Source organism: Lepidochelys olivacea (assembly GCF_965140295.1).
Source record: "Lepidochelys olivacea isolate rLepOli2 genome assembly, chromosome: 7".
Classification (NCBI taxonomy): Eukaryota; Metazoa; Chordata; order Testudines; family Cheloniidae; genus Lepidochelys; species Lepidochelys olivacea.
Window position 1 is genome coordinate 6,645,204 of NC_140417.1, and position 15,953 is coordinate 6,661,156.

At 40.4% G+C, this 15,953-nt stretch overlaps 1 protein-coding gene across 18 annotated transcripts in view; it reads right to left on the minus strand.

Moving 5' to 3' along the window:
- Positions 1-15,953, minus strand: part of MAGI1 (membrane associated guanylate kinase, WW and PDZ domain containing 1) — a 477,619-nt gene that overhangs the window by 1,730 nt on the left and 459,936 nt on the right. For 14 of the 18 annotated variants that reach the window (XM_084634942.1, XM_084634953.1, XM_084634955.1 and 11 more), the window contains 5 exons: positions 8,521-8,611; positions 8,334-8,394; positions 7,356-7,499; positions 4,586-4,724; positions 1-1,052 (listed from right to left, as the gene is read on the minus strand). The exon at positions 1-1,052 is cut by the window's left edge and continues 1,730 nt beyond it. In XM_084634942.1, coding sequence (XP_084491068.1) covers positions 328-1,052; positions 4,586-4,724; positions 7,356-7,499; positions 8,334-8,394; positions 8,521-8,611 — 1,160 coding nt within the window. In that variant the 3' untranslated portion in view covers positions 1-327. Of the gene's footprint in view, positions 1,053-2,560; positions 2,650-4,585; positions 4,725-7,355; positions 7,500-8,333; positions 8,395-8,520; positions 8,612-15,953 lie in introns of all 18 variants that reach the window. The other 4 variants (XM_084634950.1, XM_084634949.1, XM_084634946.1 and 1 more) reach the window with 1 other exon arrangement.

A 15,953-nucleotide genomic window follows, 5' to 3' on the forward strand; every position in this document is an offset into this window, starting at 1 on the left:
TGATAGAGGAATTTTTCTCAAGAAATCTACAGAATATGTAGAAACAAAATTTTATAATCCTTTAGGACCATTTGGCAAGTAACTTAAAAAAAAAGAATACACTTAAAAATACTTTCTTTAATATTATACATCAGGCACAACACTTTGTATATATTTTTGTTATAAGATTTCATCTGCGTAAAACGTTTGCTGCTATTCATAGGATCAGCAGGTGTCTGATATTTCATCATTTTAAGAAACTAAGATAATTTCAGCTTTATTACCCTCTTCTTAGAGCCTTCAGCACTATAAAGGCTGGAATATGGCTCTGTGCATCGGACGAGTACCTCAGATGCTGAGATCAGTGCTGCACTCTTTGTAGGGTTTCCTTCTCTGTTCAGGGGGGTGTCTTTTGTTGGTATCATATTTCAAACTGTGTTCTTCCCTCTCTCTGTGGCCGACTCGCTCATCCTTGATCCTTTTGTCTGGTGACCTCTCCCTTCTTCTGTCAGTTGACTTTGCCCTCCGTTCAGGTGAGCTCTCTCTTCTCTTCTCTGGTGATTTTCTTTGATCCATTAGTCTTTCGAGTGACCTCCTTCGCCTGCTTGGCGACCCATCCCTTCTGTGAGTCGGTGACCTTTCTCTTCGCCTTTCGGGAGAAAGGTCTCTCCTCCTCTCGTGTCTCTCCCTCCTCTCCAAAGTATTGTCAGCACTTCTTGTCCCTTCCCTCCTTTTTTCAGGAGATTTCATTTTTTGTCCATTTACCACCATTCTCTCTGGTTGTCTATCTTGTCGCCTTCCTGGTGATCTGTCCTTTTTTCTGCCTGTTACACTACCACTGTTTTGAGAAGTTCCATTCCAAGTGTGGTGTTCATTGGATTGTCTGCTAAACTCTCTGCTGCCTTTTGGATCTTTAACATATATCCGCTTGTCCCCATGTTGTGATGATTTGTGAAGATCTGGTGGATAACTGGACTCCAATGATGGGTGTTGTCGTCGGTCAGATGGCATGTTTTTCATTTCCGATACATTTTGTGAACCTGTGGCGGGACTGTTCCTGTCACTGCTGGGGTCTGGAAGAAAAACAACAAGAGCATATTGTTTGGTACAAATGGCTTTTTACAGTTCTGACACCATTTATGATTCTTCAGAGTTCATTAGTGCCAAAAGCAAACAACTGTTAAAGCAGTCAGTAGAAGACTAACTGAAGCTTTTGTTAATTTAAGTGTAACTGCAAACAATGAGTTATTGATTAGTATTGGTGCTTCCCTTTATTAGCTCCATTTTAGTCCAAGTGGCTCTCATCTTTATGCTCTGCGCATCATGGGATATTTTATATTTTTCCCCTGGTCCAATTTATAATGCTTAGATTAAAATAAGTTGTTTCTAGTGAAAAAAAGGAAGGTTTGCGGTTTTTAAAAGGATATAGCTCCCAAAAAGAAGGGCCTTTTAGGAAATGATTATCACCTTTTAAAATTATTTTTAAAGACATGCCTTCTTAGAAAGAGTTATAGTTTGTGTGATGTTTCATTTTAAATGACTAAAAGTATGAAATAATATAACTGATCTCTATGTTTTGAACCTATAGCATAATATTTTAATTCGACTATAAATAATGTCATTTCCATTTTTCAAGAACTTCAAACATGTTACTAAATCTCATTTAGTCCTATTACATTATGAAATAGTAGTGGGATAGTTTTGCTTTCACCACAATTTAGATGACAATAGAAGTTATGATCTTTCCTTATTAAAGACATGGAAAGATAGTCTAATACGTAGGATGAGTTTGATTTAACACCTGTTCTGTTAATTATCTCACTGCCATAAAACAGATCTGAACTACCTTCAAGAACCAAACTGCAAAGCAATGACACTGTGCTGCAGCTAAGCTAAAATTACTCACATCATTCGTAACTGATGCTTATGAATGATTTATTACATATATGGCAAACATTAAAGCAGTTGCACTGACAACATGAGATGCAGATTTCTTTTTCTTTCTTTTTTTTTTTTAAGTATCTTCCGTAAGAGAACTCTGCTGGCGTTAAATAAGTACTTAGCACACGTCCTGAATTCCAATTTGGAGAGTCACCTACTTTAAGTAAAGTAGATGGTCTTGATGACAATGACTGAATAGCCAACAAACCACTTCGCAATCCGGAATCTTTTTTTCACTCTTCCACAACACACATGCTAAATACTCAAAATTTTCATTTTTCTTGTGTGCAAGCTCTTTTATTTAAACTTCTCTCGTCATTGTTTTTTTGTGCGCTGGCCATTATTTTTATGATTTACAGATGAAAAACACCGTGGCAACTCATGGGAGTTTATTTGGTTTGATTTTTAAAATCAAGGTGTGGGAGGACCACCCCATTTTTCCCCAGCTTTCTTCCAATCTGGCTATTGTACAAGGTAAGAGCGAGGCTTTAAACACGTTCGGGTAGTGTACTTACAATTCAAAGAATGTAGGGGGCTCAGAATGAATTGCTGTACATATAAAAATATAGCAAAGCGGAAAGCAATATGAGGGAATTAGGCCACAGCACAGAAACACCTAATATTGATTTTAGCTACAAACCGTAGTTTGATTATGGCCCGTAAGGTAGAAGCAAGGCTCCCCGAGCTTGTCATTTCTCATACATGCAGCGATATTAGGAGGTATCATCGCTGAGGAAGGAAGAGCCCAGCACCAAGAAAAGTAAGAGAGAGAGAGAGAAAGAGAAAAGTAGAAAATTTAGATTCCCCATAACAAAGATGAAAGAAAAAATATCTACATATTTTATCTTAGGATAAAGAAAGTTTATTTTTCCAGTATGATTGTCTAGGCATCACCCAAGGGTAAGACTGGAAAGACGGCAGTTGTTATTATAGTGACATAATTAGACATCTAAAAGGTGATTCAGTAACCCAGACAACAGATGCATCCATTTTAAAAGACAACTGGAACAGTGACACAGAATGTCATAGAAAAACGATTAACAATCAAACAATAACAAAAAAATAAAGTCCACCAAAGACCACAACATTAAAAATAAGTACAAAACTCATTACAAAAATATACAACCTCAGATAGGAGCACGTTCCAATCAAGTCTGAAAAATACTGGAACTTAACATTATCCGAGAAACCACTTGCGACTGAAGAAATTAAGCCCAAAATGTTACAAATGTGTATGTGTGTAAATATATATATTTACTTTATATATATATTTATTTATAACAAGTGCAGCCCCTGCATGTTAAATACTTGCTTGAAAACTATATGCTTAGCAGTTCAACGTATTATTAGCCAAAAGAAAACTGGTACTGGATTTTCATCCTCAGTGCAGCAGACATATGCTTTAAGAAGCGAAGCACACAATTTACAGGACATTTATGAAGTCTAGCAGTACTGTACATCAAAAGGAGTAGGAAAAGACAGAAGTAGAAAAAACATTACATAATTTTAGTGCTATTGTTGTAAACCCACAGTTTCCTTTCTATATTATCGAATATTTTAATTGTTTGAAATCTATATTCTGATTTGGTCAGACATTTAGATTCAATTCTGATTTATAAGCAGATAGTGGAAACTCTTGAACATGGTACAGTAAATTAAAAAAACCTAGTTCATGAATTGTGCAGAATGTTCTTTTGTTTTGTTTTTAGGTAATGGAGTGAAAGACTTAGAACTTACTGACACAACAAAATCCCAGATAAGGGAAAAAAGTATAAAGGGCATCCCTTCAAAATCAGTTTCTATAGAAACTTTAAAGACCTTTGGTTGGCAGTAGCCCTGCATTGAGGGCATAGTTTTCAACAATTATCTCAAATAAATAAGGCATAATAATAATATTAAATAGAACACTATTCTAAGCCACTCATTACTCTCCCTAATCAGCTCCAACAGGCAGGTGTAGAAAAGGACTTCTACTGCAAATCTCAGCAGAAAAGGAAAAGTAGCACTTTTCCCTCAAAACAGACTCTAGAAACCTTTTCATAACCTCCTAACTTTTTCAGAATTTACAAATTAATGACTTGACACCAACAGATATTGTAAGGGGGAAAAAGGACTCAGAAGGGCCAAATTCATCTATTTTTGCATAAACATTTTGAAATAACTTTATAAATATTTACACATTAGTTGGAGGCAAAACCCATTAGCTTTCTTGGCATTCATGCCCAAGGATACAGAAAAACTAAGGAAAAAGCCTAACAATAAACTACTGATTCAAAATAATTCAGGATTCCCTTTTTTTGGTGTTGATTCGAGGAAAAGAGTTATTTTGAGATAACAGTTCAACTGCTGAGAGACAGTTTGGCACAGCTCAGTAATACTCCTTGTATGGTTGGACAAGACAATGCGGTTTTTGTTTTTTTCTCTCTGATCACCAAAAATACTGCTTTGATGATCTTGCCTTACACTGCGCCCAAGTCCGTGGAAGCAAGCAAAGGATGAAATGTGTAGAAAATTCAGCACAAGCGAGGCAACTAACCATATGTTGCAAAGGTTGGCAAGACACTGGTGAGAAAGGAAAATAAAAAGCATCCCCGCTTCAGATCTTGAGAAATCATTCATGGAGTGATGCCAGGAAAGAAAGGAATGTTTTCATAGTTTGACCCACCATATTCTGGTACAGAGCCATCTCCACGTTTCAGAAACAGGCGGACTCTGCGGCCACCATTTTTAATCAGTTCTATGGCCCGAGCATGCTTCATGTTCTTGGTGGTTTCCCCATTGATCTCTAGAATTTCATCACCAATCTGTCAACATGATGAAAGAGCAGAATCTAGGATTAAAATCAGGCCTTCAACAGAAGAATGCCACACCTTGAGTATGTCACTTAAGGGAACATAGTATTTAACATATTGGTTTATGTTTAGGAACTTTTCTCACTTGATTGTACATGCATGGCATGAATCAGTTAGCCTGGTTTAGAAATTCAAGAATTGATCAGGAAAGGAAAACAAAGGTTGTGGAATCATCAGCACTCTGGCTACAGTGGAACTATGTTGTGTTACATCAGCTGTCTGGTGCTGTAAGTTTATCCTTAAAAAAAAAAAAATCTTTCCAAATATTAACATTTCTTGCATTACTTTTGGAAAGAAGAGAATATACTGGTTATAAAGTTATTAAATAAACAGCATAGCAGGTGTGCATGTTGTCTACAGACCTATAAAACAATGATAGACCTCTTCTCCGAGAACCTCTCAGTCAATCCCACAAAAACTTTTGCATGTGCTTAATTGTTGGAGTGAATGGGACTACTCACATACCTAAAGTTAAATTAGACCTGCCACAGCAAGGTATTGCATATACAGGGTAGGTAGAGGTAGCACGTGACGTCTCGGGTTACAACAGGGAAAAATTATGCAATACTTCAGTAGCTCACTAGTGAGTGTGTTACATAAGCGCCTCTCTGTACCTTGACTGTAAAGCATATAAGTCTGTTACAGGGCCCAGCTCGGAAATTTTAGCTCCACCTCTAGCAGCTCATGCTTTCAGCTCTAGAGGTTCCTGGTTCAATCCCCAGTGTGTTGGCCAAGATGGCAGCTTATCAGACCTTCTTTCATGCATGAACCTTGCTAAGTTATTTAAAGAAAATTGAAACATTAACATTTGGGGATAATGTCTGGAATAAGGGCTGGGGTGGGGACAGCAACTGATTGAACTTCAAAAGATGGGGGTCAAATAGAAGCCAACATATGGAGCAAGTGCAGCTTCTGACAGAAGCCAGCTATTGATAGGTTGGTAAGCAAGATAACAGAGATTATGAAAATGCCTTTTTCTCTTGTCATTTCATTTCACGGTAGTTGGCAGGGCAATAGGATTGGCAGTGAGGAAGGAGTCCCTACAATTTTCAAAAAAGTTCTTTTTTCAGAGTAGCAGCCGTGTTAGTCTGTATTCACAAAAAGAAAAGGAGTACTAGTGGCATCTTAGAGACTAACCAATTTATTTGAGCATAAGCATAAACACCACCCTATACCGGAAACCTACCGACCGCTATTGCTACCTTTCACCCAGACCACACCACACGATCCATCGTCTACAGCCAAGCTCTACGATACAACCGCATTTGCTCCAACCCCTCAGACAGAGACAAACACCTACAAGATCTCTAACAAGCATTCTTACAACTACAATACCCACCTGCTGAAGTGAAGAAACAAATTGACAGAGCCAGAAGAGTACCCAGAAGTCACCTATTACAGGACAGGCCCAACAAAGATAATAACAGAACGCCACTAGCCATCACTTTCAGCCCCCAACTAAAGCCTCTCCAACGCATCATCAAGGATCTACAACCCATCACTCTCACAAATCTTGGGAGACAGGCCAGTCCTTGCCTACAGACAGCCCCCCAACCTGAAGCAAATACTCACCAGCAACCACACACCACACAACAGAACCACTAACCCAGGAACCTATCCTTGCAACAAAGCCAATTGCCAACTGTGTCCACATATTTATTCAGGGGACACCATCACAGGGCCTAATCACATCAGCCACACTATCAGAGGCTCGTATACCTGCACATCCACCAATGTGACATATGCCATCATGTGCCAGCAATGCCCCTCTGCCATGTACACTGGTCAAACTGGACAGTCTCTACATAAAAGAATAAATGGACATAAATCAGATGTCAAGAATTATTCATAAACCAGTGGGAGAACACTTCAATCTCTCTGGTCACTCGATTACAGACCTAAAGGTCGCAATATTACAACAAAAAGACTTCAAAAACAGATTCCAACGAGAGACTGCTGAATTGGAATTAATTTGCAAACTGGATACAATTAACTTAGGCTTGAATAGAGACTGGGAGTGGATGTGTCATTACACAAAGTAAAACTATTTCCCCATGTTTATTCCCCCCCGCCGTTCCTCAGACATTCCTGTTAGCTGCTGGAAATGGCCCACCTTGATTATCACTACAAAAGTAATAGCTCATCTTAAGTGATCACTCTCCTTACAGTGTGTATAACACCTCCTCACTGTATTTTCCACTGAATGCATCCGATGAAGTGAGTTGTAGCTCACGAAAGCTTATGCTCAAATAAATTGGTTAGTCTCTAAGGTGCCACTAGTACTCCTTTTTGCAAAAAGTTCTTGCAATTAATTCTGAATGGTGCAGCAGTTTTTTAAGATTGCCTCCCTACTCTCCCACCCTCTTTGGGATGCATGTGTGCAAACCTCTACTGACTTCAATGGGAGGCAAACACAGCACTCTCGGAGCAGGAATTGGTACAACAATGGCACTTCAAATCTATTCTTATTATTGGAACAAGCCAAAAACGGTGAAAAAGTTTTTGAAAAAAACAAAACAAAACAAAAACCCACCACTTTTGTTGCAAATAGATTTTTTTCCCCAACTCTCTTTTTGTACTTACCCTCATCTTTCCACACCTCTCAGCCGGACCATCCTCAGCTAACCGCAACACGTAGAGATCCATATTATACTCTCGGCCACCTCGCAGGCTAAAGCCAAATCCTTTGGCTCCTCTTTCCAGTTCAACGGTGTAAAAATCTTGGTCCTGGGAAGACAATTTGTACAGAACTGAACAAGAAGTTGAACTCTGTATTATTGCCGGGCCTGGCAAATATTTAACAATGGACATTAAATCATCTTAATAAATATATATATATCTACAAGGTTTGTTTTCATACAAAGACAAAGGCTTCTCATTGCTCCTAAAGACCTGTGATTCAAAGAGTGTTTGTTAATGGTCTGCAAAGAGCTGGTTGGTCCCATGGTGCTAGCTACTCCTTCTTGTTAGCTGCTGGCACATTCTATTCAAGACTACTAAAAAGGCATGCTATTCTTCTCTACACAGCAGAGTAATTGCTGTATTACCACAAAGATGCTTAGCAATCAGTAATGAGAGTGGTTATCACTGCAGTTGCCAGTGGGAGGGGAAGAATCCATGAAATAATCTCTCTGTTATTAAGTTGTGGCCTATACTATGATAAACCCGAAGAACCCATGCTATAGCCCTCTTATCAAACTTTGATTTCTTTTCTTTTTTCTCCTCTGAATCTGTCATTTGGCGCACAGTAACACCTTCAGGCTAGCCCCCTCAAAGAACACACTCCAGTAAACAAACACATAAATTATTACTGTCATAAGATATTTAATTGTCTTTGTTTTTAATCCTGATGCAGCTCTGTGTTTGAAGTGTTTGTCATATGAAACAACATCAATGCATATTAAAACTCTAATCAGTGATCCCTCTTTCGCAGACAAACTGGAGGAGGGAATCTGGCCTCACAAGATAAATTTTCGAGGGAGAACACTTTAAGCACAACCCTTAGCAGACTAGAACCACATTTTCATGGTAAACCAAGCAAATCAGAAAGGCATCCCTTACCTGTGCTGCCTGGGGCGGTTTGAAATCAAACTGGGATTCCTGCTTTGGTTTTGTGTTGTTCCTATTGAAATGAATGAGAGAGAGGAGGAGAAAGGGGAAAAAAACAACTCATGGGAAATGAAGATGACTCAGAAATAACCAAAGAAATAGCACACCAACATGCTCGCCTCAAAGAAAATTAGCAGACCTGGGTTCCTGGGGCATCTGCTGAGGAGTATGTGTGGTTGTAATCGTAGCAATTTTTTCAGCGTTGGTCAATAAAGTAGCATTGGAGGATTCTGTAAAACAAAATGGTGCTCCTTGTGAGAAAAGATCTTAAATCAGAGAATTCATTCAAAGACAAATGCATGCTTTGCAATGGGATTTCACTGGGAAGCATCAAATACATTTTTTAAGAACGTGCCTGAGAGGCAAGCGCACTGGCTCATCTTTAATAAATCCAGTAGTTGAAAGGAGAATTTTGTTACTAGGTAACGATTAAGTATTTATCTCAACACACACTGTGCAACGATTGCCCCAAAACCCTTTTATATATATATATATATATAGAAAGCCTTTGATTAAAAAAAAAAACAATAGGAAAATAAAGATGATAGAATTTCTCTCAGCCTTCTATAAATGCAGCCACATGCAACAGCACTGCAGCTATGCATCTGGAAGGGCGTTTTAAACAAGAGTGGCACATTGGAATTTTACATGATGCTGACAGTCGTCCTTGCTTGACTTTTTCTAGTAGTTGTCGTTAGACACAGAAAATTCCACTACAGCCTCGCTTCTGCCCCTGTGATCCTTCTAACCGGAAGTCTTTTAAACACTAACCTGTCACCGCTATTACTGTATTCTGTGCTCCTTCAATAACAAAGAAAAGTCTTGAATGTTCAAGACATTATCTCTAAATCCATTACCAATGAAAAATTAATTAGGGGTTGGGATGCCTCAATCAGAAATAATGCCAGAGCGTTGTAAATTGTAAATGTAAATTGTGTACAGCAAGATGTCCCACTAAAGTAATAAATATTATATTTTTATGTAAATTGGATTTATTCTCCAGCAACCACATTTCATCAGCATTTTCATTAATCTTGAGGAAATTCCGAGAAAAGGCATACAAGTAGATCAGAAAAATATTTAGGAAGTTTGGGTTAGATGTGTTCCATTATCCACTTCACTATTGAGAGCTAAGGTTAATTTTTAAAAAGTATAGGCTAATTAAGGCTCACAGAATGTTTTGTTGCTTGAGCAGCAACACATATGCCAAATCTTAATTACTTCAAAAGTCAGAAGATCATTTGGGTTATTTTTATAAGAACACTAAAATAGTCCATAACCCACAACGTAGTCAATACTGACTCCATCTGAATAGATACCTTTAAAGATTTTGTTATGGGATGTATTGAATACAGGCCTAATCTAAAACTTATTGATGGCAATGGTAGTTTTCTATTGACTTAACACTTTGGACATGATCAAAAACACATGGGTTTCCACATCTCTCTTTAATAGTTAACCAATTGTGCTGTTCAAATTCTTACTGTTCATTAAAATACAGTCTATTGCACATTCTATGCTCAATGTAATACACACTCCCTTGGAGTGGCATAACTTGTATCAGACACACACAAAAACTGAAGGGTGAGATTTTCAAAGTCCTCAGCATTGGCCTAACTCTGCTCCGAGTGAATCATAGAAGCATAGAACTGGAAGGGACCTTAGGAGGTCATATAGTCCAGTCCCCTGCACTCATGGCAGGACTAAGTATTATTTAGACCAGGGATCGGCAACCTTTGGCACATCCCTCGGCTTATGCCGCTTCCTGCAGCCCCCATTGGCCTGGAACAGTGAACCGCGGCCTGTGGGATCTGCGATCAGCCAAACCTGCAGACGCTGCAGGTAAACAAACTGTCTCAGCCCGCCAGCCTGATGGGCCACATGTCAAAGGTTGCCAATCCCTGATTTAGACCATCCCTGACAGGTGTTTTGGGTTTTATGGGGGTTTTACTATTACTTCAGTAGGAGCAGTTAGGCCAATTGTGATCTAACCCAATACCCTGATTTGAATTCCCACAAATTTTCTGGGGGCAAGGGCTGGAATCTGAGCCCATTTTGGGAAGAGGCCCGGGATATGAATTTTGCAAGTGAGAGAAAAGATAGATTTGTGGCTAAGTCATAAAAACGAGAGACTTGGCTCCTGCTCTGCTACAGATTTTCTTAAAGGCTTTGGGCAAGGCACGAACGAGAAGGACTGGGGGGGGAGAGAGGGGGAGGAGGGAGCCATACGAAACCAAACCATATATCCAGATACAAATACTCTTGAAGCATTGTGAGTGTTTGAAATCTGGATCGAAATTAGGCCCTTTGCAATGTTAAGTGTCCATGATCCTATGCACTCGCCGTATGCATATGTTATACTGATCCTTATTGAAAGTGGTGTTGGACAGCTTTAGAAACTACAAAATGCACTAAGTGCATACACTCTCGATGAAAGTTAAGGGATAAGCTCAAGAAAGCATTCATACACAGAGAGAAATTCCCATGTATCTACAGGATTACAGTCATCAATAAGTGAAAGGACTTTTAGTGAAAGGACTAAAGGACTTGAAAATCTTTGAACTCCTCCTTGCTTGGCCATTTAGGAAAGTGCTCACTTGGAAGTCTTCAGAAGTGAGTGTTTTTTGAGGAAAAGTCATCTTTAAAATGGTTATAATAGATGGAACCAGTTGCACACTCTTAAAGATGACATTCAATATTTATGTTTATGTGAGAGGAAGTGCTGAGAATTTCAATGACATTTGCTTGGGAAATCAGAATAAACAAATACATCCACCGTTTATGATAATTATGATTTCTGAAGCTAATCTAAACAAACATGTTGAGAACAGAAATCACCAAAAGCACCAGGAACACATGATATTCAAGGTACAAATGGAAGCCTGTTCCCTAGTCAAGAGCAGTAAGAACTGTTGACTCAGTGAATACAGCAGTAATATCTAGGATTACCTTTTCAGAAAATCTTGATCATTAGAAAAGACTAACCCCCTTCTGTAGGTAGTTACAGTGTCTTACCAATAATAAATAATCAAATAAATACGCAGTACTTATATACTACGTTCCCTGTAAGCTGCGTGGCCACAGGGCAGACTATTTAGCACTGCGCAGGTGCTCAGGGAACTTGCCTGGCTGGGACCAGCTGCAGCCAGGGTGAGGGAGCTCGGGGGAGTCCTCTCTGCCTGCCATAGCCCTGGAGCACCTCCTGCACCCCAAACCCCTCATCCCTGGCCACCCCCCAGAGCCCAGATCTCCTGCACCCCAACCCCTTGCCCCAGCCCTGTGCCCCTCATTCCTGGCCCCACCCCAGAGCCAGTACCCCCAGCCGGAGCCCTCCCCCTCCAACCCTCTGCCCCAGCCCTGAGCCCCTTCCTGCACCATGAACCCCTCTTCCCTGGCCCCACCCCCACCCCATGAATTTTGTTCTGTGCACCAATATGAACGTGATGTGTCACACATCACCTCCATATTGGTGCACAGAACAAAATTCATTCCGCACATGTGGTGGGGAAAATTAGAGGGAACACTGCTTATAGCGTGATTTTTATCCAAGGCACATCCTGTCCCTTGCTGGCAGTGTGAAGTCCACTGAATACCATGGAGGTATTCTTTTGAAATCATTAGCATGAATCCAGTTGGTGTGGGTAACAATACCGGTGAAGAACAGTGTGGGCCTAGCACGGACCCTGGGAATGCACTGAGTTCGCTATCCTGCTCTGAAGCCTACGCTGCACTGTCATCACTTCTATTGTTGCCTGCACTAGTTGGATTCACACTAGCTCAGGTCAGGTAGCCCATGAGTAGCTTTTGCTGTGTAGACATATCCTGTGCCCTTGTAAAAATGGCATACCTTCCCCTGCTGGACAGGAGGCCTAAGGGCTATTTTCATTCCTCTGAAGGGCTACAGTCCGAAGTAACCACAGTCTAACATGGCTGAGCTTACTGATTACTTTAGCCTTGTCTGCACTGACTCTTAGTTTGCGAATGGGCTTTCATTCATAGATTCGTCAGTGTTAAGGCCAGAAGGGACCATTATGGTCATCCAGTCTGACCGCCTGCATAAACACAGGCCAGAGAATTTCATCCAGCAATTCCTTCCCCAAGCTTACATCATTTCTGGTTGAGCTACAGCTTTAGATAGACGTTCAGACTTGATATAAAGAATTTGAGTGACACAGAATCCACCACCTCATTAGGTAAGTTGTTCCGATGATTAATCATCTTCACTTTTAAAAAAATGTGTAGGTAGTGATAAAAATTCTAGTCCGAATTTGACTAGCTTCTGCTTCCAGCCCAAGTTAACACACAAAACAAAACACCTGGCTCTCCAGTAACTCTAAAGTCTTCTTTCCTGCCTAACCATGTTTGCATTACGCTTCTGTCATCTGGTATTTCTCCCTGGTGACTCTGAGGGAAGTTCCCTATCATGCCAGTTTGCATTAATGGAAGGTATGTGTCTCAAGTAAAAGAAGAGTGATTTGAAGATGATGGCTGGAAGCTTTTCTGGAAATGTATCTAATGCTGGGATTGTATTTTATTGCATCGGTTTATTTTATTTTAAACTATAGGACACCTTGTAACAGATGTTCCTTTCCCCACTAACTGGGTGAGTGTGGTTGGAGAGAGGCTGAGGAAAGGAAAGTGAAATTAACTGTGCTTGTTGGGGGTGATGCTGTCTGGAGCCAGCCAGCCTTGTGCAGAGATACGCACTCCTGCTTGTGGGCACTGGCTGCATTCAAGAACTGTTGGATTTTAAGACAACATGGTCTTGTCTAATTCACTTGGGCATCCCTGAGGCTACAATCTGCTCCCAAAATAAAATGTTTCTAAATTGTACTGAATCCAAAGAGCACACAAGCCACATAAACCTTCCATTGCCATTTTGGTATGACATGAAGACTGGGTATAAACAGAATACAATAACCTTGTTCCTTAGGAGGTCATGCTAAGAATATCAATCTTAGGTACTGATGAAGTTCCATGACATGGTTCTGGGTCTATCTTTAGACCACCCTAGCATAAGAGTTAGTAATTGTCAACAGATGTGCAGTATTTTTACTAACTTTTTATAAAAAGGCTCGAGATACAAGGCAAGCAGCCTCCCCGAATAATTTCTACTGTCCTCCCTGCTTTGAAATGAGAAGAGCCATCTATCTAATTGACTTAAAGGTTGTCTAGATTTACTAACTTCTGTAAGAACCGCTATATCATTTGCTGAAAGGCTGTTTGCAACGTTTTACTTTAGTTTAGATCGCCTCAAACCACCTTTAACAACAGAGATGGCTCTCTCCACTGCCACCATCAGAAAGCTTTGCTAAGTCAAGCTAACTGAGTGGGTACTCACCAACACTTCAAGTTCAGGCTCAGGGATGAAACAGACAGACATTGCTTCTAGTTTTGTTCCCATGCCAAACACTCATTCCCAGTGTACTACACATTTTCCTATATCCTGTAAAGATTTATGCATGCGACTGACTGGATGTACTGTAGCAGTCCCACTGCTTTCACAGACAGCTTCAGTGGGAGTACTCAGGAAGGTGTAAAGTTAAGTGCATGCAGGATCAGGGCCTAAATTAGTAAAGAGCAAAATAACTATCTAAAATATTTGAAGGCACTATGGGCCAAATTGTGCCCTTGGATAGATATGTGCAACTCCCATGGACCTCAATGGGCACTATACAAATATTTATGGGACAGAACTTATCTACATATACACATACATACAAATGCTTTTTATTCATTTCCTGGCTTGGACACTAGTACACCTTGGTTCCTCCTATTCTCTGCCTGCAGTGCAGCGTAATATAGGCTCCCCTGTGTGCGGTGATACTGTGGTCTCATTTCCGTTGCTGGGCTTAGTATGCAGGGGCTGGATGTTGCTGGTGGCCTGTGATATCCAGGTGGGCAGACTAGATGGGCTTGTTGGCCCTTCTGGCCTTAAACTGTAGGACTCCCTCAGAGGCCCTAGGAGTATCACACAGTTAAAATAACTTTTTAAAAACTTTTTAGTTTCATTAGTAAGCGATGCCACACTTGTGATCTTCTCATGATATTTGGCTGTGGAGAAAAGCTTGAAAATATGACCCCTAAAGGCTCCAAATCCAGAAGGCAGATGAAAAGAACCCAACATGGATTTTTTTAAAACCTCATGATTTTAAAGCAAATCTCTCTTGATATTTTTGGGGGGTGGGGGAAGGGGGGCTGTACTATGACTTTTGAATGCTTGCTGAGTAAAATTGACAAAATCACCTTGAACTGCAAAGTGCAAGTGAAAACAAAGGCCTGCATTCTGAGTGACACTAGTGTAAAGATCATTCCCTTCTTACTTGGCACTCCTTTGCCTTTCTTTCCTTTCAGCGTGGAATGCCTTCAGAACAGCCTTAGCTCACCACTGTCTGCATGTCTTTCTCCCAGCTTAAATATAGTTAACGTGGTATGTTGGGTCTCCCATAATCCTGTTGTGTGTGTTTGGGTGCACAAGACTGGCATGCTTCCGACACACACACACACACACACACACTGACTGGCAGAGTACGTGTGGGAGAGAGCAAATCCTCTCTTATGTGAAGATGCTTAAACCATTCAAGATTTTTATAACTCAGATGTCAACGTCTCTCAATTTTGTTCAGTTGCCGGAACAAGGAAATGAACGACTTTTCTCTAGGTCTCTATTCAACATTGGCACATACAGGCCAGTTCAGATTCTGGCCTATTCGATTTATAGTCATTTCATTATTCATGAATACTCAATTCACTGGAAGCTGCAGAGGATCACACAGAGTTTGACCTGCTGCTTAGCAACATAAGGAACAAGCCCTGAAACATAAAGAACATCTCATCCTAAATATAAGTGGTTTATAAGGACAGATATTTTCTGGTCTTAATCAATTTAAATTTTTATAACTAATAGCACTGCAATCAGGCTTCTTGGGTAAGGCATGAATTTTTGTTTCAGGTTGTGATTTTCAAAGGAGTCTGAGAGTACGTCTACACTGCAAAGAAAACCCTGTGGTGCTAAGTCTGAGGGGCTGGGTCAACTGACTCAGGCTCGCAGGACTTGGGCTGTATGGCTAAAAATAGCAGTGTAGACATTCCCACTGGAGTTGGGAGCCTCGGTTCTGAGATCTGATTAGCGGGAAGGGTCCTGGAATCTAGGGTCCAGCCCAATAGGGAACACCTACTCAGCTGTTTTTAGCCCTGCAGCCCAAGCACTGTGACCTGGGCTGTGACACTCAGTGCTATGGGTTTTTCTTTGCATTGTAGACATACCCTTAGAGAATTAGGCACCACTGAATTTTTCCACTGGAAATTGGACATGCGACTCCTTTTGCTCCTTTGAAAATCCATGGCTCAATTCATAGTTTCTCTCCAGCTCTCTAAAAACATTCACTGCCATAAACTCTGTTTCATAGATTCAGAGTACAATATGGCTTGTGTGGTGGACACCAAAGCAAAAGTGACAGCAAAATGTTTCCAGTCAGACTGTGGGGTGAAAAAACCTCATGTTAATAGTTTTCATTGCAATGGGCTATCTTATTTGAGCCAATTTTTCCTTAATTGCACTCTTTCTTCATT